The 25,149-nt window shown below is 38.6% G+C and overlaps 1 protein-coding gene across 1 annotated transcript in view; it reads right to left on the reverse strand.

Annotated features, from left to right (window-relative positions):
• TBC1D19 (TBC1 domain family member 19) overlaps nucleotides 1-14,238 on the reverse strand; it is a 53,168-nt gene extending 38,930 nt beyond the window's left edge. Inside the window, exons 1-4 of the mRNA XM_069792269.1 lie at nucleotides 14,005-14,238; nucleotides 3,547-3,619; nucleotides 2,717-2,762; nucleotides 846-921 (exon numbers count right to left, since the gene is read on the reverse strand). Of these exons, the coding sequence (XP_069648370.1) occupies nucleotides 846-921; nucleotides 2,717-2,762; nucleotides 3,547-3,619; nucleotides 14,005-14,103 (294 nt within the window). The 5' untranslated portion in view covers nucleotides 14,104-14,238. The remainder of the gene's footprint in view (nucleotides 1-845; nucleotides 922-2,716; nucleotides 2,763-3,546; nucleotides 3,620-14,004) is intronic.
• Nucleotides 14,239-25,149: the final 10,911 nt, after the last annotated feature.

A 25,149-nucleotide genomic window follows, 5' to 3' on the forward strand; every position in this document is an offset into this window, starting at 1 on the left:
TACAATCTTTGTCTCCAAATGCTAAAGACTGAAATCCAGGACAGCAAGATAAGACTTACTGCAATAAGCAACAATATGATTGAAAAAGTAACACAATTTATTGAATAACTTGTAAAAGAACACTGCAATATATTTCTAGGCACAGCTGAGTTAAACACAATTTTATCCTTATTTCAGATATTTTTGTTAGATCATATTCTTGAAGCCTTTTTTTTTTTTTTTACACTTTTATGTGGATTTTTTTATTTATTTCAAATGGCATATATTGGACAAAAAATAAAACCAATGAAGCAAAAATATTTTTTCTCCTGACACCAAAAATCCTCATTTAATGTTTTATAGTCCAGTTACTCTTATTCTCCTTCAATATGCCTTAAGCTTCTTAGCTCTATACTTTTCATCTTCCTTTCACATTTCTAAGTATTAAATATATCTCTTCCTTCCGAAGACCTCACTGTCTCTGCAGCCTGTTGTCTTTCATTGTGAAACTGCCTGCCTATGTCTCTTAAAAACAATATTTTTGTAACCCTAAGTGAAATGACCTATAGCTATACTTCTTCCCAACAAAATCAAATTCTCCTCCTTGACATATTTGACATTGTCTCTATTCTACAATATTCACTTACCTGCCACTATATCCTACTTCTTTCATGCAGAATTACTTGAGCGTTTTTTCTGTGTATGTAAAATGTCACATATACAACACTATTATTAACTTCAATGCAATTATAAATTTGTGTTTTTCCTAAGGTATAAAAACTAGAAATCGTACAGTAACAACAGAGTAAATCTCAAATAGTCTAATCAAAGGTCTGATATGAACGGTAACATTGATAACAACCAACCTGTGCTTTCCTCATGTAAGCTAACGGTTCTTTCATGTGCTCAGGTGGTGCTGCAGGATGACAGGGCGAAGGAAACCTTAAAGAAAGTATAGTACATTTTAAATGTTCAGATTTTTATTTTGTTTAATTAATCCTGTATTTGTAAACCTAAACATAACTTCTTTCATGAGAGCAGTACTAAAACCACTGTGTATGTTGATCAAAACTAAAAATAAATATTTTTAGAAGTATTTCTTCCTCATTCTTTCCTATGGACACAAACAATATAAAGTTATGTAAGTATTAATTACATTTCAACATGAGTTCTTCTTAAATTAAAAACAATACTTCCTCATAATTTCACATATTTGTAAAATAAAATCAAATAATTCTATGAACAAATCAGGTATTTTAAAAGTGGATCCTCTTCACTTCATGTCATCTTTATGAACCCCTGGAACTTTTACTATCCAGGATATTATATTTTTTCAAGAGACAATATATTTTTTGGAGGATTTCCTTTTAAAAATCAATAGTGAACATGTACATGTCCAAAGCAATTAGAATTTTGTGGTGTTGACATAAACAAAGTTGAATATCCATTCATAAACTGCATTATGCCAAAATATAAAAGCTGGAACAAAAATAAAACCAAAACAAAACACAACACTAATTTATCTTCCAGTAATGCAGATTATCTCCAATTTGTTATTGCCAAACATTTTATCCAGCTTAATTTTAACTGTCTGAAATGTCTTTCAGGAAACAAAATTTACACAAAGCTCCTCTTACAGTTAGCCTGAATTTTTATTTGTTTAAATGTATTCAATCAGTTCCTATCATATGATTTTGGGAAACCCTCCCCAGATTTCTTCCCATTTTTAACTGGTAAGGTCATTCTTTTACTTGCCGCTAATTTGTTTTGGACAGCTCTGTGCCTATGCGTAAAATGGAATGAATACTAACAGATTTCAGCAGTGCTGTTTCTTGGCTTTACCACAATGCTCATGAAATCATGGTATTCTTAGTTAATTTCAATCTTCCAGGGCTAATCTCGTTATTGTTTGCAGCTTATTTCCGTGAACTCGGAAGAAAGCATATGCATTAGTCCAAAAGGTAAATATTTTTCTCTTGAAAGATACGATGAAGATGAATCCTTACTAACAGATACATTTACAAGTATTTTGCTGAATCGAGTCCCTCGTACTACTAAGACACATTGTTCAAAGCTGGTAACTCTAATAAGCTTATTTAAATTAGCACAAACAGATTTGCATTCACAATTCTTATTAGGTAGTTGCATTTAGGGGTATATCTGTTATCAAATTCACCTTTCCACTTCTCCAGAACGTAAAGGCAACTTACGCTTCCCAGAAGTTGAATACAATATATGCTGAACAATAATAAAAGGGGAATTTCATTAATTTCAGTGTGTTTATGACCATATCCCAAGCATGATAAGCACTGATCTGGTAAATCTAGAGATCTAATACCTTAAAGATTTTTTAAATAATTAATACAACAAATATGTGCAATGCTGACACAAATATCTGAAAATTATCAAATTTCATTTACAATAACTACCTGAACTACATAAAAATTATATTATGACTGTTGGTACCTTTGGAATTAAAACAACAAAGAAATTATTAAAGTAACTACAAAATGTGGTGATATTTGTTTCACTCATTCTTTAAAATGTACTTGAGTCCAGTATTCTCACTAGGATGAAAAAGAAATAATGGCACTTTAAAAACAGAAATGAAGCAGGCACCCTTGGTATGACAGATCTTGCAGATAATAGTAACACATCATACACCTATATATACAAAGGAAACAAAACTAAATCATGCAGGTAGAACTTATTAAATAAAAATACTAAATAAACTCACACATTGAGTTCACTATAAACAGCATTCTGAAGCTTCTTTTCCCAACCTGTTAAAATAGAAAAATATCCAGAAGACAACTTTAGGAATTAATGCTAACGGAACATGAACGAGAAGTTGCTGTAGAGTCACTGGTGTTTTCTGTCCTATCTCAATTCATGTCTACCTACCAGACAGACAGGAAGACATGAAGAAACCTTAACTTAATTAAGATAGGAAAACTTCCAAGTTGAAGTCTGTATAAAGGTTGAATACCCCTTATTTCCATCTACTGTTCAAATGATTACAATAGAGTTTTTGTTAAATAATTATATGCTATATTTTTCAAAGCCAACATATTGTTAAAACAGCTATAAATATTAATAGACACAGTGTTCCTGGTGATCATAAATCTTATATCACTTATCATCAAATCTTCACATGGTAGAGTTACATAGCTTACAACTTCCAATGGAAATTGGAAAATAACTACGGGTAAAATTTTCAAGAGTACCTCCATGAATGTTAATTCCCATTTTCAGAAATGACTGAACACCTGTATCATTCTTTAGATCTTTAGATCAGAACTTTAAAAAAAATTACCAGTATCTTATAAAATAATAAAATCACTTCTCTGCATAGTATGTTTTTCAAAATGCTGCTGGAACCCAAGAACTTTTTCCCTTTTAATTTTCTCTCTCATTTAATAATCTGGAATCACTGAATGTCTGCTTCTGGCTACTGCCAGCAACAAGATACCAAGTTGCACAAACTACTATTTTCATCATGTGTGTCACATACGTTCTTACATAGATCTATAGTATTCACAAATGTATCAATGAAGTATTACACACCTGACGTCTTCAGAAAATCCTTAATATCTTCTTTTAGTGATTCCAGTTTAATTTCTGGTCTGTGTAGGCTAACCTAATACGAAAAATAAATAAATCAATAAATAAATAAGCATCAAGCAAGCACTAAAAACAAAGTAAATTGCATATTTTAAGTTATGAAATAAGAAACAGACATGCTTAAGGTTACACACAAAGCAAACTGCCTCCTACTAACTTGATAATGGTAATTGCAGCCAAAAAAATCAGCCAACTTATTCCTCACTCGATGCCTTTGCTTTTACATCACTGCTAAAAGCTGTATGTGGGGAAGAAGAGAGAAGAAGGGAGAGGGAGTACCCAGTGACATATATGCTTAATATTCTGAGCAAGTACCCCACATACTTAGTACAAATGCTAGACTCTACACATTAAAGGATTTGTCATAAGGTACACAAGCAAATAACTAGAAGCCACTCACTGTATTGTACATGAAAGAATCAAATTGAAAATGTTCCGTAACTTCTCACTTAAGCTCCCACAGTTCACCTCTTTCAGATAAGAAATTCCATCTTCAAACTTCAGATAAAAACTGCGGACCAAACATTCCCCACTGCAGCTGTGACTACCAGGTATATACAGCCTCTTGTAATGAAATGCACTCAACACAGACAATTAGGCACCAACCAGCTGTACAACCATACCATGACGCTACCATGCAGAAGTTGCTGCAGATTTTTCAGCAACAGCAGGAGCAGCTGCTACAGCATCTCCTTCTTCTTCTATAGCTAGACCAAGAGGAAAAAATAAATAGACCACAAAGGTCCAAAAGGGCAACAATCAGAAACTCAGGAGTTTCTGTGAAGTGACTTCTAAAACATATCTTCCTAAACATGGAGTGTGGCCATAGCTGATTAACACCAGAGGATAAAGCTAGAGGTTTAGGAAAGAATAGCAACCCTGGCTACTAACTTGAAAATAACACTAGAAGATCTATGTGCAACTTACTCCAGTGCCATGACAGCTCAAGGCATATGCTAGAAGCATATGGCCACATCATCTACCTAGAAATGTGAGATATCTCTTACCAAAAGCTACGCAGCAATATGCTGTAGGCATATCACATGCTGATTCTATTGCAGTAAATTCTGCTGCTATTAAAAATAAACTTTCACCAGCTTGCGCAGTTTGCTAGCCCTAACAGCGCTGTTGACAGCATGGCATGCTTTAGGTCCATCACACACAACCAGCAAACTCCACAATCCTATCATTTTCCTTACAGTTTATACATGGAAAAGGGTATTTGCTGTGCTGCACAGCTTGCTGGAAAAGTTGGTCTAGATGAATTCACAATGCAGAATTTTAAGGAAATCTTTCCATTTTCCCTCGTTGAAAGGAGGAATGGACAATAATGTAGAGACTGATAGCATCAGCATTTCTGTTCTTATTTTAAGTCACCTTGCCATTACAGGTAAGGAACGCTTTTATATTTGGTTTATCAACTGCAATAGCAAAGAGACTGTAAGCATGCTTTCTGAGAAAGAAAGGTGATCATAAGCACAAACCGTAAGATGTGGTGAGTTGCATAACTCTCACGTCAAATGACAAACACGTATTCCATTCAGCACAATGGTAAAAGCTGGCAAAGGATCATCACTAAAGGCAGGGAAACAAAAAAAGGTTTCATGGGAGTTCTTGGGCAGCTCACAAAATACCCTTTTAAGCAACAGCCTCAAGGAGTATTTTATGACGGATTCCTTCTGAACCTACTTTGATGGAAAGTCCTACAATGGTTTTGGACTGATGTACATCAGGCTGAGTTTAATTTTTTTCTGCTGCAAGGCAGTGGTTTTGTACCTCTCCCATATGAATTTTAAATAAAGTAACACGCGTCAAACTGGGCAGATTGTGCCTTACTGTTCCTCGGAAATTTTTGCACACACTTTTGTAAATGTTCAACTTTGTCTTCTGGGTTAAATAGGACCAATTTTAATCCCAAGGTCCATGGGCTGTTTACCTGTGGGGCCTGGTACACATGCTTCAAAGTCCTTTCTAGATATGCAGAAAAACTCCTCACAAATACAACTCATTGACATATGATGAATCACCAAGAAAAAAAAAAAAAGCTTTACAATCTACTAAAAAGTGGATTCATTGTCTTGACACTGTAAACAGTGCAAGAAGTGACAAAAGTACAATCAGGAGAATAGGATTTTAATTCTCTGCTGTTCACACATCTGTAAAATTATGGCTCATTAAGGAAGGTCTGACACTCATATTGATGACCCTTTTTTTTTCGTGGATTCCTGGAAATTCTGGAAATTGATACAGTGTGTTGCATTAAAGGGGATAAAGGAGTTCAGCCCACACAGATGACTTCTTATTTTCCCTGTCAGGCCAAAAGATACAAGAGAGGACTTTCTTGTAAACTGTTGTTCCCAAGAGAGCCTGTTGCCCAGCTGCAGAACAAAGGAACAGTGACACTTTTGTATGCAGCAGGGTGGCAGTCGAAAAGGAAGCAAGATAGGACTTTGGGGGAAAACTTTCTCCAAGGATTATGTTAGTGCATCAATCTCCACCAGTTACCTTCACCTCTTCACACCCATTTATTCAGTCAAGTTCTATTTCATCATTCCTAGCCCTGCTGCAGCTGCAGCAAATAGAATCAGACTCATTTAGGTTGGAAAAGACCTTTAAGATTGAGTCCAACCATCAACCCAACACCACCATGGCCACTAAACCATGTCCTGAAGTGCCTTGTCTACGCGTTTTTTGAATACCTCCAGGGATGGTGACACCACCACTTCCCTGGGCAGCCTGTTCCAATGCCTGACAACCCTTTCAGTAAAGAAATTTTTCCTCATATCCAATCTAAACCTCACCTGGTGCAACTTGAGGCCATTTCCTACAAATATATATTCATACAGATCCTAAATATTCCTATATATCCTAAATATTCCTATGCTAATCTTTAATTTATCAAAACTTTTACTTTTAGCCTCTTCCCTGTGTTCTTTTCCTTCTCTGAACTGCAAAATGCCCTACTGAGACAAATATTCATATAAGAAACATGAAAATTCCCCCCCAAATTATGGGGGCACTTCTGTCTCCACTCTTGCCATTTCAGGATGCAATTGCCAAAGCCTCCTCCCATTTCCACTTTTACTTTTGTTTACTTCTGGATTATGACTGATACATTCCTACAGTGCTAACTAAGCAGACCTACAGAGCCACAGAAACTGTTACTGTTACAGGCTCATTGCATACTGGATTGCTGATCAGTTTTCAAATCAGAAGTTAGACACCTGAAAGGTGAGAATCTCGCAGATGGTCCAGCTAGCGGCTGCAGCCAGTCCTAACACAGAAGAACATACTCTAGCTCTGTGTAACATAACCAAAGAAGAAAATACTTATTTTGGTAGGTGAAAAGATATGCCTTCAGAATTGCTTTGCCGTAACTTAACAGAATGGAACCTCTTTGGAATTTTTATGGGTGTTTATGGGAACTAAACTGAGGAGTCAAGGAGACTTAGCAGAGCTAATGTTCCAAAATTACTAGACCAGGTCTCCCACATGCTTTCATCTTCCCTTTGGACTAACTAATCTAACTTATTTCTGTATTGTACTACGTTGCAAAATACATTTAAGTGGTTATATTTTAGGTAGGATTTGTTTGTTGTAAACTTCTTGGTAGAACATACTGCCTAAGCCTCATTTGCATTTTCATCCCCTATGAGTTTGTGGTAGGATGAAAAATAAGTTGCCAAATTTTATTTATATAAAAAGCATTACTATGATTTACACTGCTAAAAATACCTGGCTAAGGTTTATTGGGAAAAAATCACCTTGATGAGATTTGTACTAATGAACTGAATTCATTTCCTGCATGATCAAAAGGCAGCATACACCCAGGCAGAGCTACGGACTCCAATTTCAATACACATACCTTGATGAAAGAGTATCTTTCTTTCAAAAAAAAATAAAATCTGGTACTATAAGGAGGCTATCACAAACAGGTTAAAGGAGAGCGAGCAATATAGGGGAACAACCTGTGAAGGCAAAGAGTAACAGCAAGACCAGGGAAGAAATCACACTATTCAGAGGCTCAGTCAGGCCAACACAGAGTTCTGAAAGGAGACGGGGATGAATGGAACATATTTCAGCATGCAATAACAAATGATTTTTAATAAAAGTTAATGCCTACCCATTTCTTTTTGCATATAACTGGCACTGTGCATATTCTTATGGATAGGGCACCAGGGTTCAGGCATTGGGTGTCCATCTTCATCTACAGTCTTGGTCAGCTTCTTGCAAATCAAGAAGCAACTGGATGTTAGACATTCCTTCATAAAACAAGCTATCATTACAGCATTTCTTGGCACCCTCTTGTCCTTCAGCTGTACAGAAGAAAAAAGATAGTTCTGGGACTTTCAACATTTTGCCAAAACTTCTGAAAGGTGGCTAAGCTACTACTAGCAATCCATTCTGTACATCTTCTTTGCCTTTGATTTTGGCAAGGTATCCTGCTGGAATCTGGGCAGTCACCATCATAAGCAATACTCTAAATGTATTGCGCTTTCTGCACTTGGATGCCAAGTCAGAGGAAAATCCAGACACTCAACACTGATCTGGCTGAAAGCAAGCAAAAGGATAGCACAGTCCTAGCTGGAAAAAGTTGGTGGGCACAGTAAATTGATTTGCAGAACAACTAAACACAGAGACAAATCTATTTGCAAATTTGCATCTAAATTTGGAAATGGCATTCAATCATCATGACTAGAGCAGCATTGATCATGCAAGAGGACAGATGAGCCATCAAGGCACAGAACTCAAAAGAAGTACAGGAAAAAAACTAGAGGACCAGCAATGTACTACAAAGAGGAGGCTTGACAGAACAAAGTGTTCCAGCTTAACTCCTGTGTTAAACTATTTCTTTTCTCAACAAGAATAAACACTGCAGAGAAGTGATCCAACTATACTGAAATGTGGAACAGCATCAGGTGAACACATATTTTTATCCTGCTGCAAACAGTTCTGCAAATAACTTTATATAATCTAAATATTTTTACAGGCTATCCACCATAATTTCTCTTCAAAGTCTTTTTGTTTTAGATAAGTACGTACACTCTCAGAGCATTTATTACTGTTCGTTATGATTTTGCACAAGTGCACAATGTTTTTAGCTTTTATTGCTATTATTTCCCAAATTACAATAATGCACACAACCCCAAATATAGTCCAAGTTTAGCAGAAGTAAATTGAATGAAAGCTAGTAAATATTCACCTTTTCTCACATACTCCAGTCTGCCATAACTAGATTTTATCAGAATCAAGCCAACTTCTTAAAAACCACTTCAAGTATGACCACAACAATTTCAACATAAACAGCCTCTAAACACTTAAAATCCTACAAATTTAAGGGAGTGATTTTGGTTTTGGTTTATACATTTCTGTAACAGAAAGAGGAAACATTCTGAGCATAACTAAACAAATTTCAGTAAGTGTAAAACCCTGACTACACTGACAATTTTCCCACCCTTCTACATTTCTACAGTAATTACACTAAGGGAAAAATTATTTTGAACTTTCTTATACAAGTAAAGATAACCTAGCAGTTGAAACAGAGAGCTTCAATTAGCCTCATGCAGGAATAAACAGCTTCAAACGTTATGTTCTCCTGCAAGATATGCAGGATACATTTTTAATAATATAATTGTGACATTTTAATACATTTTCTAGGTTTTATTTGAATATAAAATTAGTGCTGCAAATAAAATACACACACACAAGGTAAAACATTTTAGTAATCTACATTACTAAAAAAACATCTGCGAATCAAGCTTGCACTGCTTCTGAACTCCATAATCTGTTCAACATACACAAAACTGCATTCAATTTAAAATTCAGTGTACCGCAAATGTTACTGCTGAACCATTTAAACCAAAGTACAAGCTCTATCAGGAAAGGACAGTAAGCCCTTTGTTAAATACAGTGCACAAAAACGTATCATTAATTATCTATGATGACTCATGAGCCTATGTTTATTTTCTAAGTTTTATTAAATAAATGCTACATTTCACAGAAACATTCTCCTCCTTAATTTGATCTTTTACTTAAGTAGGCATCAGTATCAATTTCTTTTTTTAATTGTTGGGAGAAAAATGTCATGAAAATAATATCCTTGGATGTCTTGCAAACCATTCACTCCACATAAATTATTCTAAGATGTTTACCTGTACTCCCTTTAGAAGCACACAGTTGGGCAATACCCCAGCTGCAATGTTCCTAGCACTCCCAAAGCAAGCTCCTCTCCTTTTTTGCCCCATTTGAAGTCTCATGTAGACCCTTACCTCTCACTTTGATTAATATTTTCTTTAAACCTTTCTGGCACTTGTCACAGGCCTGCTCAAAGAGTGATGGCAGAGTCCTCTCCTCTGCACAATCACTCTGATCATGACATATCCTAGCACATCGCCTCTCCACATCTTCTTCATACCGTCAGGTACCTCCTAAAATGTTTTCTCACTCCCAAACTTAATACTTAGTTGTCAGACAGGGGTGGGAGGGGGTGTCAGAGCTGATTCTTACACTCAAATTACCACTTCTAGCCTACTTTGACAGCCATTACCCTGTTTATCTCCAAGTTCTCCTTCACGTTGTCCCACTACAGACATAACTACAAGAAACAGATATGAGAACATCTACACAGAAAATGCCTGGAGGGATTCCTTGTATTGTGAGTCTTTCTTGTTCAATTTAAAACATAATTTAGAACTTTTATCTTTCATCTTATCTTTACCTCCTGTTTTAGAAAAGCTCTTTAGGAATAAATTACTGAGGCCTTTGTTTGCTGGTTTGAGGGGGTTTTTTTAACTTTAGTTGTTATTTGCCACTGGCCACTACAGGTTCCAGCGAACTCAGAATCAGACTGATTTCTGTTAGAGGTCTGCGGAGGACAAAAAGTAAGATTGGTTAATCTTAACTGATTAATAAAGCCTGGCTTCCTTCAAACATGAAGAAAAACAAAATTTCTGAATTGTCTGCAAATGAAAATCTGTTAAAAAGGTAGCACTTTTTTCATGTCTCTCAACTGTTCCATTTTTACTGTCAGTTCACTGACAAAGATTTTCCCTAAAACAAAATTTTTGCAAGATTCCACAAAAGAAATTGTTTTCAAGCTGCATTTTGTGATTGAAGATGTCCGTGTCTCAGTTTTTCTAACCACCTCTAATTTTTACCTTAAAAACATTTTATTCAGACAGGGAAGAGAAAAAGTAAGACAAAAGCAAACAAATTTGGTTACAAACTCACACAATTAAAGTTGTGCCTGAGAAACTGAGATCAGATTTCTCCTCCGATACCCTAGTAACCCCAGCAACAATTCTACCTGTTGAAAAGCTGCTGTCTAGTATTTTGGCTCTTTATAACTGTTATTCTTTCCTTTCAAACACAGTACAAAATATGCTCAGAAGAAGCTCCAAAGCAAATGACAGGCATATTTACACTCTTTTCTGCTTTAATCTCTTTGTATTAACTGCAGGCACATTACCAATATACCAAAACTCAACCTACAAAATCAACCTAACATTTATTTTCCAAATTGCCACTAACAAGCATATGACCCTACATCTACTTCAGTCCTCAGGACAAAAATGTGATTATCTTGGTATCCCCAGAGCTAAAGCTGTGACAGCAAATCGTTTGATGCCCATGCCAAACTTATTTCAAAGAGATTGTGTATCACAGTCCTTGACACTAGCTCAGGCTGTCAGTGACAGCTAAGCATAGCACTGGTGTGATCAGTTCATAACTACAGGGCTACTCTATCACCTCTCACAAATAATGTCGGGATATTGTGCTTTCCCCAAAATTCTATTAACTCATGAACGAAACTGTTCGTTTTGAGCTCTCCTTCCTGGACATTAAAGAAGGGATGAATTTACAAAACAGAGTTTTTGTTAATAGTTAAAATACTGTTTGTGAGACTACATGACCTCTCAAAAATGTCAGGCAATATTATAATGAACCTTATGATCCATTCTGACTTTCATGTTTTCAGAGATGGTAAGTACTTTTGAGGAACGAGGAGCAGCAACATCATTTTCTACACTGACAAAGAGGAATCTTTGTAAAGGTAAAATATAACTTTAGTATAAATATCCAAAACAATAAGTAAGTTTTATCCTGATGCACTGCCTCAAAAAAAATTCTCAAAATATAGTATGCATCCCCCAAAATAGTTTAAAATTGCCTAAAAAGGGACCACCTGTAGATCAATACTGCAACTGGTGCAGACAAAGCATTGTTCAGAAACTGAATGCTAACCAGCAGACAAAAAAACCCCATCACATCCTATCAATAAACTGGAGTTCAGGTGTGATGCACAGCAATAGCAAAGATTTCATATTTGATAATGCAACTTCAGAAATACCCCACGTAATAGGAGGGAAATCAAGCTTTAATTTAATACAGAGAGTAGCAAAATCCAGATACCTTCAGAATTCTGTACAGCTGCTGAAGGATAGACAAAAATAAGGCACTCACTGATAGGGCCTTTGCAACTGCATAGTATAGCAATAATATGACTATACACGCATTATAAATAAAACAAGTCTACACTGTACATGAAAGAACATAAATGCAGGCAAGGTCAATTAAAAAAATTCAAGATCAAGGAGAACATACAGATTCCTGACAAAGAGGGTGAACATTTGGCCCTATTAATTTAAACTACAGGCTCCAAAAGATGACTCTCTACATTGAGAAATCCTCTAGCTGATGTATCTAAAAACTTTCATCTTTCAGATCACTACACTGAACTACAGCTCTGATTTAATCTTCTACTACAAGCTCTCCAAACACCCACTCTAACAATCAACCTGCATATTCATTGCCCCGTTATTTTCTTTCCCCTTAGCACTTCATATGACTAGAATAATCTTCTGATCTACATATACACATGGCTTTTTTCTGCTCCAAGAAATTTGTAAATCAGTGTTCTGCAAAGCTATCATGACAGATTTGGCTGTGGTCATTACACTGTGTTTTATTTATTTTATAGGTTACCTTTATGCTTTGATTATGCAGAGTTTCTGGTTGTATTGAGTAAATTGATATGCTGTATAGTCAGGGAGGGATTTAGGCATTTAACTGCCCTTTCAGATATCAAACACCACCATGGAAGGGCACTGCTAAGGCCCTCAGAGTGTCCACCTGTACCAAAATGGCTGTACAGAATAGCAATCCACCAGCAGCATTTAAACACCCCGCCAAGTCCTAACGACACCAAGCTTCCTCGTGTTGCAAAACAAGCATGCAAAGTATCAAATGACTGTGAAATCAGGCCTATGGGAGATAGAGACAAAAGAATGAATGCAAAGGTGAGTACATACAGGTTTTATTATAATCAGTAACGGAGTTGTTAAAAGAGAGTCCCATTCACTGCTTTTATCGAGGACAAGGTCTTAAACTTGACTCTCCGCAACTCGTGTCAGGCTATTTGGGATGCTGAACTCTGCAGGACACTTAGCAGAACCCAACGTCTATACTCTCTTATAATTCCAGCCCCCTTCAAGTCGTGCACATTTGCTTATTCATGTATTTAGAGAGCAGTCAGTCCACAGGAGCAAAGCAGACAGACATTTAAAAAGGCATTTAGAGATCAAATCAGCAAATTTTAAAACAAAACAAAAAAAACAGAAAAGGCACACAGTAATGTCACTTGCTAAGGAAAGCGTTAGGCACATTCAGAGAACAAAGTCATGCTTTATTTAAAAACTCAACAAAACTAAGGCCAATAATGGACATTCTGTCCTAAAAAAGATCAGCACAATTTTAAGCACTGTTTGCAGAAAAAAAATAAATAAACCCCAAGATTTTATAAAGCCCAACCCAAAATATTTCAGTAATGCACAATACTCAATATAGCACCACTACTACGTCATTACGGTCATGAAAATTGACACAATTGTAATCTGAAACAACCTAAATGAAGTTCAGCTGAAATACGAAAAACTGGTTTCAAGTCCAGATAAGCTACTAAACAGAAAAAAGCAACTGTTTTCCCGGCTACAAAAAGGTACTGCCACGTGAGGTTTTCATTTATTTTCACTTCCTTTCACCAAACGCTCATTTTCTCAGAGGCACTCTGGAGGAGGACGGGGGTGGGGGCGGGGGGCGTATTTAAAGCTTTCCAAATTACAGGTTAAAAGACGAAGCGATTCATTTTAGGAACTATTTGAAGCAGTGAGATTTCAAAAGCATAGTCTTCATATTCACTGCGAAATCCTTCAGTCCCGAGGAGAGAAACTATAAATACAACCAGACCGCTCTGCAGCCCCGCCGAGGAGGGAGGGAAGGCGGGAAGGCCCCGGGCCCCCGGCGGAGGCCGCACGGGCCGGGCCGGGAACAAAGCCGACGGCCGGCGAGGGAGAGCGGGAAAGGGAGTCGGGCCTGGGGGCACAGCGCCAGGTCGGGGCTCACCCGGGCCTGTCGCTCCAGCTGGGAGTGGAGGCTGGAGCCCTTCAGCCGCTGCACGATCCGCGCTATGGTGAGGGAGAGCCCGCTGTCCGGGTCCAGCATCGCGGCGCGACGCCCCGGCCCGCGCGCGGGCTGCTGCACCGGACCGCTCTCGCCGCCGCACCCCGCCTCGCTCACCGGCGTTACCAGGCAACTGCGGGAGCGGTCCCGCGCGGCGGCGGCGGCCGGCTGGAAAGCGACGCCTCACGGAAGGGTTCCGCACCGCCGGTGGCGGCGTGAGCGGGACGGCGCGCCCCCCGCTGCCCGGTGTGGCGCAGGCCCCCCGCGGCCCCCTCGCCGCTCAGCCCGGGAGGGCCCCACGTTGTCCCCAGAGCCGGGGAGACCGCCCCGGTGGTGCCGTCAGCAGCCGCCTTACCCCGGGCACCTGGCGGGCTTCCTCCCGCCCGCGGGCCGCGCGCGCGCCTCGGGCTGGATGGCGGTTGCCTAAAGCTCTGGTGAAAACCTCTCGCGCCGCTTCGGTTTCCTGAATAAACGTTTATAGCGTGTCGCTGCTAGAAGGGAAGTGGGAAGGAAGCGCGAGGAAAGCCCGCGCGCGGGCCTCGGGCTTTGGCCACGCGGCCTGAGTGCAGCACCCGGCCGCGCGCGCCGGCGTCGGAGACATCCGAAGGTGCCCGGCCTGCTGGCTCGGCCTGCTGGCTCGGCCCGTCGCCTCTGCGGGCCTTGCGGGGAAGGGCGTCCTCGTCCCCGCAGTCCGCGGGACTGCTTCGGCCGTATGCGCGTGTCCGACCGCTCGCCTAGCAGGGGCGGTTCGGGACAGCGGCCTGCGAAGGCATCTGTAGCTGCTGTCCCTCGCTCGTCGCCGCCTGCCAGGCCAGGTGGACTGTAAACGGCTGCGAGCGTTCCAGCTCTGTCTCAGTAACGAGTTAAAGAATATCTTGCATCATCATTACTTACGGCTTAATTAACCCGTCTGGCTTTGCCTTGGAAAGGACTAAGCGTCGTCTTACAGTCAGCTATTGCACCTCAGCCGAGCTGCTGTAATCGGTAGCTACAAGGCAGCATCTTCTTGAATTGCAGGCAGAAAGATTAGCTTAAAAACATCTTTAGCTGCAGTTTAAGTGGCTTTGCACTAGAATAAGGTGGCGGGATTCGTCTCATCAAAGCTTGAGAGACAAGCTGCTTTTTGGGGCAAGAGGTATCACGTCCAGATGTGATCCACAGTCAGCCCCAAGGCTCCTTTCTGTGTACGTCTTGAGGGATACTGGTTGACCTGTACTCAGGTGAAGTTTTATTTATTTATTTATTTTATTATTTATTTAATCTCGAATACTTTACCCCTGTCTGCTCAGCATGGTAAGGCATTAATTCAGGCTTAGTACCAGGAGCCAACACAGTCCTCATTTAAGCAGAGCAGCTGTGTGGGACTATGTACATCTCCTTGGGTGATGGAAATGCAAAGGAACTTTAATCCACTTAGTCCTTCTGGGAAAATCTATTCCTATGTGCATAAGTAACAGGACCATGTAATCAAATTCTCACTTAATAAACTAATTTACTAAGCTGAAATACTAATTTTGAAAATCCCAGAATAATTAATAAATAAGCCAAGAGAGTTCAAGGAGGTAACATGGAAAAGCTAATAACTGACCTCCAAAGCCAAGTATTAATACCCATTTTCAGCTCTGAGGATGGCCATACCTCTGTAAAACAAAGAACGTTTCAAGATTCTGAAAGGTCAGGTTGTAACTTTTTCACTGCTGTGAGTGATGCCTATGTGAGGAAATGAAGATAGACATCATCGGTTACCTTGCTAGAAAAAACAACTAGGTATAATAGGTATAAAAATGCACCTGAACTCATCTGTCTGCAGTCTTTTTTTGACTTATCTGTGAGCATTTCTGGATAAAATGAAGTTTAAAGAAGGATAACAATAGAAGATTAGAGATAAAAGTTCTTTAACCAACTGTAGAGAAAAAGTCACTTATGTTAAATCAGAACACTGAGGAGAGCTCGCTTCTCAATTCATGGAGAGCACGGGGAAATCAAATGCCCACTTGTCTACCAAGGCCTTGAATATCTACTCTGATTTACATCAAGTTTTCTGTTCTGCGCTTACATGCATATATAAAGTTAGGGGCAACAGTGAGCACATTTTTTTTTCTCTGTGTATTGGAAGTTAATGAAATATTTGCCTATATTCCCAACTGAACAAGCATACAAAGTGTAATAGCTTTGTGTGCTAGTTCATAATAAAATTCTGCAAAGAGTTCACATGGAGGCAGTATCTCACCTTGGGGTTTGGGGGTTTTTTTTATTGAGGAGGAGGATCATTTGTTTGTGTAGGAACCTTACCTGCTAAGGCAAGCATATGCAAAAAAACAGGGCATGCCACTAAGCTCCGCAGCTCAATGCCCATAGTCCAGAGTTTTACATTGCAGCTGCACGTGTGAGAGGAAGCCCTCCCCGCTTGCCTGGCACAGTACTCAGCAGCATTTTCTTTTCCAGTTTTTGAGAGAACCTGTGGACTGCCACAGGGTTGGCAATCTTACATTGCGTTTGGTGAGTGTGTCATTTATCAGGATTGCTTGATATGTGGGGACTCAGAGGTTGGGTACATTCCTACTGGTAGCACAACACGGTGTCTGGCTGTTTTCCATGCTGTGATTTGTAGGCACCATGTTCAGCCAGATGGCAGGTTGAGGAGAGGGACAGAAGCCACGACACCTTGCTGGTTAGAAGTGTGAGTTCCCCTTCTCCTGGGGAATATGGGGAAACGATACATCAGGTGAGGTTCCTGTGCAATGCATAAGACTTTGCAGGTCTGCAAAAGCCATCCTTATCTCTATAGGTCAACAAAACAGGAGAAAAAGCTAATGTCAGCTGCAGATGAGTAATTTCCTGCAGTTGATACCTCTGCTCCAAATCTGCCTTTGTTACCCTCTGCATGTGCACATCTGTCACTCTTCATTCCACTTTTTTCTAGGCTGTTTCCAGTCTGGTTTCCTTCCTCCTATGCACTGGGTTTCTCTTTGGTCAGTTACATCTCCAATATGGGGAGGAAAACTTACTTCTTGTAAATGCCAATCAAAGCTAAAAAGCAAGGCAATATGAAGAGAGAATCTTTATAGAATCTCACTGAGGGCTGTTAACATCTTCTTGTGTATCCTTACCATATCCAGTTAAGAAATCTCATGCTTAAGTGCATGCTTCTTTTTTGTTTCCTTACAAGGAGCTTACTGCACAACAGGTTGAGAAATGCAGGGTCACTGTTAAAAAAATACCACTTAAATAACAAGCATTGGCAAAAATCCCAACCAACTCTTTAGCAGGTCCCCCTGGTATCACATGACTGGTTTAACTTGGTTCATGTGATAAGTGTTTGACAAATACTGCTTTTTCATCATGATTTACTTTTAAATTGCAAGGAAGCAACTGCAGTACAGTCAGCGCAGAGTGGTTTTATGATGTCCGGTACCACATACCAGAGGTAGCTTGCTGGTTTTATCAGAAGGTCTGGAGTAGGTGTCACTGTTTTTCTGATTTGTTTTTTTTTCTGTGTGTGTGGTCTTTCTCTCTCTTTGTCTCAGTCCTACACCCTTGAACACCAATTCTTTTCCCCATCGTATTCCACCTCCATTTACAGCTGTAGTGCTATACAGTGTTATACCTTTCTTTACTGCATTTTGTGTCAAGTTACTGCAGTTAGCTGTACCTGATACTGGTATCCCAAGTTCCTTTTATTTATTTGCCACTGGAGGTCTGGAAAGCGTCAAGAATTTGGCAAGGGAAAGTAAAAATTACATTGTCAGTATCTGAAATATTTCACCCATATTCTCTCCTTTCCTCTGGTGGGTTTTTGATTGAGAAGAGGAGAGGATATGAAGCAACAGATACATCATACTGTCATATTTAAGGCCCCATGAGACAAAACACATTTTAATGCTTCCAAATGATTCTGAAGACCAGTTTATTTCCTGGAGTGTAAATGCAGTCAGCAAAAAGGAAAAACATGCAAAGGAGGCACTGAGTGCCTGGAAGCTTGGCTTTTTCCATACAACTATGTGAGTTGACCTAACAAAGACCAGGGCTGTCTGGAGGTATCACCAAAGGAGGCAGTTGCCTTGTATGACAGAGAAATGGGTGAGGGAAATCAACAAATTCCCAGCAGTGTCAATAAAATCCCAGCACTCCCAATCCCAAAAGACCAGCACTGAACAAAATCCCAGCACTTTCAGTCAGCTGCTCCCAAGACACTCTTCCCTAAACAATTCAGAACACTCATGCCGCCCTGATCCCACCTTCATCTTTCATTCTCTTGCTGCTAGAAATGCTAAGTCATGAAGTCTCCTCTTAAGGCTGCTTTCTCTGCTGGGGAAACAGGGGTGGGGAGGGACTGGAGGGGGGACGCTGCCCCTTTACCTGTGCTGAGGGTGGGTGCATTCCTGCGGTGAGTGCTAGCAGGGTAAGGGAACGAGGTATGGTGCAGAACAGGACTAAGCATGCAATCATTGTCACTTATTACTGTAGATAAGCTGCTTACCTTTCCTTGACACTCTGAGTAATAGGGGGTTAATGCTGTCCAGGGGGAGCTACACATTGCATTCACCCTGATGATGTATCATAAATACTGTGTACATCTCCAAGTTGTTCCCTTTTTTTGTGCTACATGAGACACTGCCAGGAAAATGACAGCATGTGCAATCCCTAATGGCAGACTGGGTCATGTGTAAGGATGGCTGTGTCCAAGTGCCACAGAAACCCAGGTTTAGCCCCCCCCCAAAAAAACCCCAACCCAACAACATTCTTTTTTTCTGCCAAAACAAAAGGATAAGACATTAAAGGAAAAAAAACTAAACTCAAACAAAAACTACATATATCCTCCCCACCCCCAAAGCCCTCCAAATTTGCCTTCCTTCAGACAGGAAAACAGGGCATTTTTATCCCCTTTCAGGTAAATGGGATTTTTTTTGTTGCTGTTTTAGATTTTTTTCATCTAAAAAGCTACTCCTCTCCAGACCTTCATTTCTTCTTTCTCCACTTGGAACCATTTTAAGTCATGAGGGTTTAAAATCGATAATCCCAACCCTCCATCTCAAGCTGTTAGCAGAACTTCACTTGTGAACTAAAGCGTCAGGTTCAAACAGGTGCTCCCTGGATTTCTCGTCCAAGCAGGTTCTTTCAGAGAACATCATATTCAGTCCTTTGCTCGGTATGCTCACTCTTTATGTTAGACTAATGTATATTAAACTTTAATCCCAGTTATGGGCCAATCCTGCAAGCTCACCTTTATAACATTCACTGGTTTCCTTGTGCAGTCAGAACCATGATATATTGTTTGGAGCTGATAACAGAGAGGTGTGACAAAAAAGACATTTCTGTCAGTGACTCACCCTCATCAATTCCAAGCTTTATTCAGATTACTGCCCAAAAAGTGGCAGTGTATATTTTGACAAGTTTCAGTACTTTTATTTAAAGTGATTAGTTCCTGTGGAGTAATGAGATTTTTTTTTTGCCCAAATACCACTGATGCAATCTGAAGAAGCTTAGATGATGTATCTTCACTTATCAGGGCAGAAAACATCTCTTATTGCAGACTATTGTTCTTGAGAAGTAATATATTTTATCTAATACGTGGCTGAACTTGAGAACGTGACTACCAATGATGTCAAGGATTACCAGTCTAGTTTTAGGAGTTTCACGTTGCTTCAGTTCTTGACTTTAGGTAATTTCCTACCAGACCTTGGCTTTAGATAGTTATAAGCCTCCCTAGAGAGGGTCATGGATCTCATGTATCTCTATTACTGGTACTTTTTAATAGCATAGCTGAGTCATAACAGCAACTGCGAGTTATCAGATATGTAAAACAACTAACATGCACAAAGTCCCTAATTTTTCTAGTGTTATTAGATTTAGTCCATTTTTCATGTGTTTTATTATAAATCAAGTGACATGGGCTTTAGCAGTAACATTCTGTATCTTCTGGTTTGTAAAATCCCACGTGTAAACTTACCACATATTAAGATATAATTACACAGATGTAGGATTTCTTGGGCTTAAACCAGAAATGGAGTCTATTGATCTAGACACGTTTTGAAGAAAAATACATGCTGAATCACAAATACAGTTTATATATGGAGTAGTTTATGCACTTCATACATGGCATATATTTTATATCTTACTTTTAAATTCTATATTCACCTGTCAGCAAGTCTGTCGGGAAATTTACACAACTATTGTACATATCCAAACCTTTTAAAAGATGCGATTCAACATTCATGAGCAAATGTTTTCCCAGTACACATGTAACAGCTTACTTCAGCCACTTCTTTCAAGGTTCTTACAAACTTTAACCAATTGGTCTGTAAGCAAGAAATGCAGTAAAAAGAGCTGTCTCAGGAGAGTCTTAGTTAACATCTCCAGGTCAGAGTTTATCAGTATATAGGTATGCTATGGGTGAGATTCTGTGTTCTTTTCAAACCTATTGATTTCATTGATGCTATGTGATGGAAATATAAGCAGAACTGGGTTTTGTCTGTGACATGAAGTATTCCCTTTTTTCAAAATATTTTAAAAATATATGTGGTGGAGTTTTATATCTACTGTTTAAAAATATAAAAAACTCTGGTTTTCTATTTATTTATTTATTATACAGTATTGAGCATTATTCCACTGAAATAGCTTCTTGATACCATATCCTACTTATTGCAGCAGGGGGATTTGTCTTCTGTGGCAAATGTACTAAATGTTTTGGGGTAGTCTGTTACACTTTTGTTCACTGCCTGGAATATATACAATTTATTACAGAGTCAGGTCAGTGTATGTCGCAAGTTTTCAACAACCAGCAGGTCGCCTTGAATACATACATTATTTAGTGTCTAAATCATAGCTTTCTTCTCCTTAATTGTTAAGAAGTAGAACTATAAACTTCAGTGGCAGAACAAGGATCTCTCCTTGGGTATCAATTCTAGGCATTTTTCATTCTTCTGATTAAGATTTGATGACAATTGAAGTGGATTAATCCATTTTGTAATTTTTTTTTTTTTAACATGAAGGATTAGTAGGTTGATTGGTTTCCTTGTTTGTTACATTTTCAAATAGAAGATTTACATTTTCAAGGAGAAGATTCAAAAGTGAAGAATAAACTAAGAGGATCTAGAAACTCTTGTAGGGTTTTTGTAATTCTTTCCTGATGTTTATGTAGTTGGAAGATAACCAGATACCCTAACTGTTAAAAGGAGCACTCTAGTTTGGGTCACGGGGATCCTCACTTTCACTATGAGGATTCTTCAGATAACCTTTACCTTAACTTCTGCTTCCTTAACGTGGTGTCCGCTCTGTTGAAAAGATGGCTAGAAGTGCCACAAAATGGAAATGCTGAATGAACTGAACATAGCAAGCAGAACCTTCCTAAGTTTCTCATAGCTTTGTCTCCACTGATAGTGCTTTTCTTTCCTTGTATGGACAAATGCTTTATACCATCGAAAGGGAGCAGGGGGCACTGAATAAATATCTTCACCAACTATGGAATAGAGTCTCCTCTGATAGATCTCAGGCCATGGCAGAGGCCTAAAGGATTCTATATCAAAATACTTGCAAATGTCCTGTATTTGTTCAAAAGAGATTAAGTCAAAATGTAAAACTGAGCCCTGATTTCTAAACACAGTTTCTCTGTTTACATACAGGAATCTATTATTGCAGAAAATAATCTGAAAACATTGAGCACTAATGCTGCCTGTTACAAGAATTGTTGTGCATATATGAAACACAACTAAATGATCATTTTTTTGCTGTGGAAAAAAGTTCATAATAAGAACATCCACAAGAATTCAAAGCAACCATCTGAAAATAGTGGAACAGTGAGGTGGGAGAGCAAACATACGTAAAGCACAGCTCTGAAGGCTGGATTCAGAGCCGCTGAATAGCAGGCTACCCTGCTCTCACTAATGCCAAAAATACAAATTAGTATATGCATCTGCTTAAAGGAAAAATGGCACCAAAATATTGTACCCAGCTGTAGAGAGCACAAACCAACTCAGGTGACTTGATTTCAGATGAAGCTCTGCATGCTGAAAGGAAAAAAAATTAAATATACAAATGCAGTCAGATTTTCTATTTTGCATCACTGTTTAGAGCTCTGTAAAGAAATCTTTCCAAGCACAACAAATTTGCTAAGTCAAAAAAAGGACAGAAGTACTACATTAAAATTTTATTGTTTTGTTAATTAAGAGGATACAGGATTGAATCTTACAATCTATATTGTAACATGTTCCCATAAAGACCACGAAGGAAAATTAGAAAACATTCACAAAGGTCATAGTGCTAAAGGGCTGAAGAAAGGTTGGAATTATTTGTATTCATTGTGAAAAAGAAAGTGAAGAGACAAGTTATGAAGCTGGTAAAACAATTTAGCAAAACTGTACAAATTTGCCCTAGCTGAGGCTATCAGTCATAAATATAAGTAAGCAGTCATATAGCAATATAATTGGAGGAATATGTAATGTCAGAAAGATAACTGTGATACATCAGACAGCTAAGGTGCGGAATATTTTAAAGCCAGATTTTCCATGATCCAGCTCCAGAGTCCACATGCCTGAGCTGAAGATTGTCAGTAGCGTACCATAGTCCATCCTCCTCAGTGGGATGCCTCCCTACCCTCCCTAGAGACTTTTATCATTGATCACTTCTGTTCTTCATAGGAAGGACCCCTGCGGCCAGCATTCCTACCCACTGTTTACCAAAGGACACATTTTCCAGAGCAGATGGGATAAAAGGTGTTCCCAGCTCTAAATAAATATGTGGATACACACTAGCAGCCAGTGTGTATAAAAATTTCCTGGTCTTTGTCGGAAACTGCATTCAGGCTTGCACCCATAGAGAGCAGAGCAAGGTAAATTTCTGCTGGATAGAGTGTATAGCATCAACTGAAAATATAGCATTAAAATACCTCATTGGAGTTGTTCAACAGCAGAAGGGCTGACCCTTGCTTATGAGGCTTTTCATTTTCGTAAAATTAGATTAATAATAAAGGCAGCATAATAAAGATTTAGATCAAAGAGGTGACACATAAGCCTGTCCTCCTACATATGTACTGACATACAGGGAAATAATAGCAGGAGATGACACTGATTCTTTGAAGGAAGCTACTTTCAAAATGTAGTTCATTTTTTCCCCAAATGTAACTGTGAAGGTTTGCAACAAGAATATGAATGGGGCAAAGATTTAAAATACTCTATATAGCAGGTTTGGTAGGGAATTTGGAGGAGAAAGTATATGTATGCATATTGATATTATAATCAAATATTCACTTAGAAAAATCACTTTGCTTTGTCATCATTATGCAGTCAGTGGTTTTGGACACCAAAGCCCCCAAATATCCATAGCCATGCAATGGTTTTAACTTTCAGTGAGCTTTAACTGTGACATGAGTTAATATGCTTTTTTTAAAAAATTAAATTATTTAAAAAAAAAAATTCTTATGCAGTAAGGTACTACTAGCTTCCATAAATTTATCCAAGAGGCACAAGTCTTTGAGACCTAACCATTTATTTACTCCTTAGAACTGGAAATAGTACTTCTGTTGAAGGTACTGAACATAGCCCTGTTGCATGGCCTAAGGGATGAACCCTCGGGACTTAAGGTGCTATTTGCAAATTCTTGGCTTAAAGGAGGAGAAAATGCACTCAGATAGGAAGGGCAATAGCTGAAGAAGTGCATATGAGGATGCATCAAAGAAGGAACAGAGGAAAAGAAGTCGTTACCATGTCACTAAATGAGCCACCCTGTAATGAAAAGGATGACAGGAAAAGTGTAAATGAGTCCTGTTTTGTTTCTCATTCTCCTGCACTATCCAGGGAAATGAAATTTACTGCCTTCTTGATAAGTAAGCTGGATTTCATCAAAGCAATATCAATTTGTACTGCCAGTTTCTTCTCAAACAGCATTAAATCTGGAAGGCATTGGATATTTAGTAACATGTCAGAACAGAAGTTTCCTATCATTTTAGGTTGGATAATATTGTATATGACCTACCACCTACTCCTTCTTAAAACAGAAAATCAAAATTTACTTAGCAATTTATATAATGATCTGATTTTTTAGAATTTATTTGAATATTTCCCACAGAATCAATTCTAATTTTCCAGCCTCCTCTATATAAGGTCTTGTGAACAAGATATTCCAGTATGAAATGACTCACTTTAACAGCTAATGAAATAAATACTTTTTATTTTGCCAGAGCATTCCCATTTGACTTCTAATAACAACTTTTATAAGCACTCATTAAGAATTAAGTGAAGACTTTGGGGAGGTCTGTCTTTACAAAGTGTAAAATTGCAGCTGACACATCTGGCTTTCTAACTGAAATGTAAATGAAGTTTAAAGAGATAAGATGACTGTAAGATTATGGTTTGAGCAAGATTATACTTCTGGTACTGCTGGATTTAAAACCAGAGTGAGTGAGAGTAGAATCTGGGAGCGTTTCACTAGCATGTCACTTGAAATATTTAAAAAACACTTTACTTTCTCCAGCAGCCTCAATAAGCAAGGTTTGTAAAAATAAAATACTAATTGTTACTGATCTTTTATCATGGTCTCATCAGAAATACCTTTCCTACTTCAATTTATTAATTTTCTCCACATTGCAGGATTGCATAATGAATGCCTTAAAATAAAGGAGAACACTGGAGAGAAATAAGGTATCTGAGAAGTGACACGGTGATCACAATTTGTATGATCTGTGACTGTTTCGCACTGCTTTGTCTGTACAGGGCAGTTGATTACAGAAAGGGCCAAACCCATGTCCATGAAATTGCAAATGTAAGATAATGACTTCAGGCACACAAAAAATTAGAAATCATCCGCATTAGTTGCAAATTTTCAAATGTTTGTTAAAGCAAAATCAACAGTATATCATGTAACTTTTCTGTATACAAGGATTACATCCAACTTCTGATATGTTTGTCTGGTTTATAAGCCCCTGGATATTTGGAGATACCATAGCATCCTAACTGAGTCTGGCTTTATCAAAAAGTGAGCATAGAGAATTCAGAGCAGAATTTGTCCTTGGACTTTTGTTTCTCCCTTCTGTTGAGAGTTGAGTCTTCTCCTTGGCAGGTTTAAAGCAGTTTTGTAATGTAAGCAAAGACTAAA

The sequence above is a fragment of the Haliaeetus albicilla genome, chromosome 1 (assembly GCF_947461875.1).
Source record: "Haliaeetus albicilla chromosome 1, bHalAlb1.1, whole genome shotgun sequence".
Taxonomy (NCBI): Eukaryota; Metazoa; Chordata; class Aves; order Accipitriformes; family Accipitridae; genus Haliaeetus; species Haliaeetus albicilla.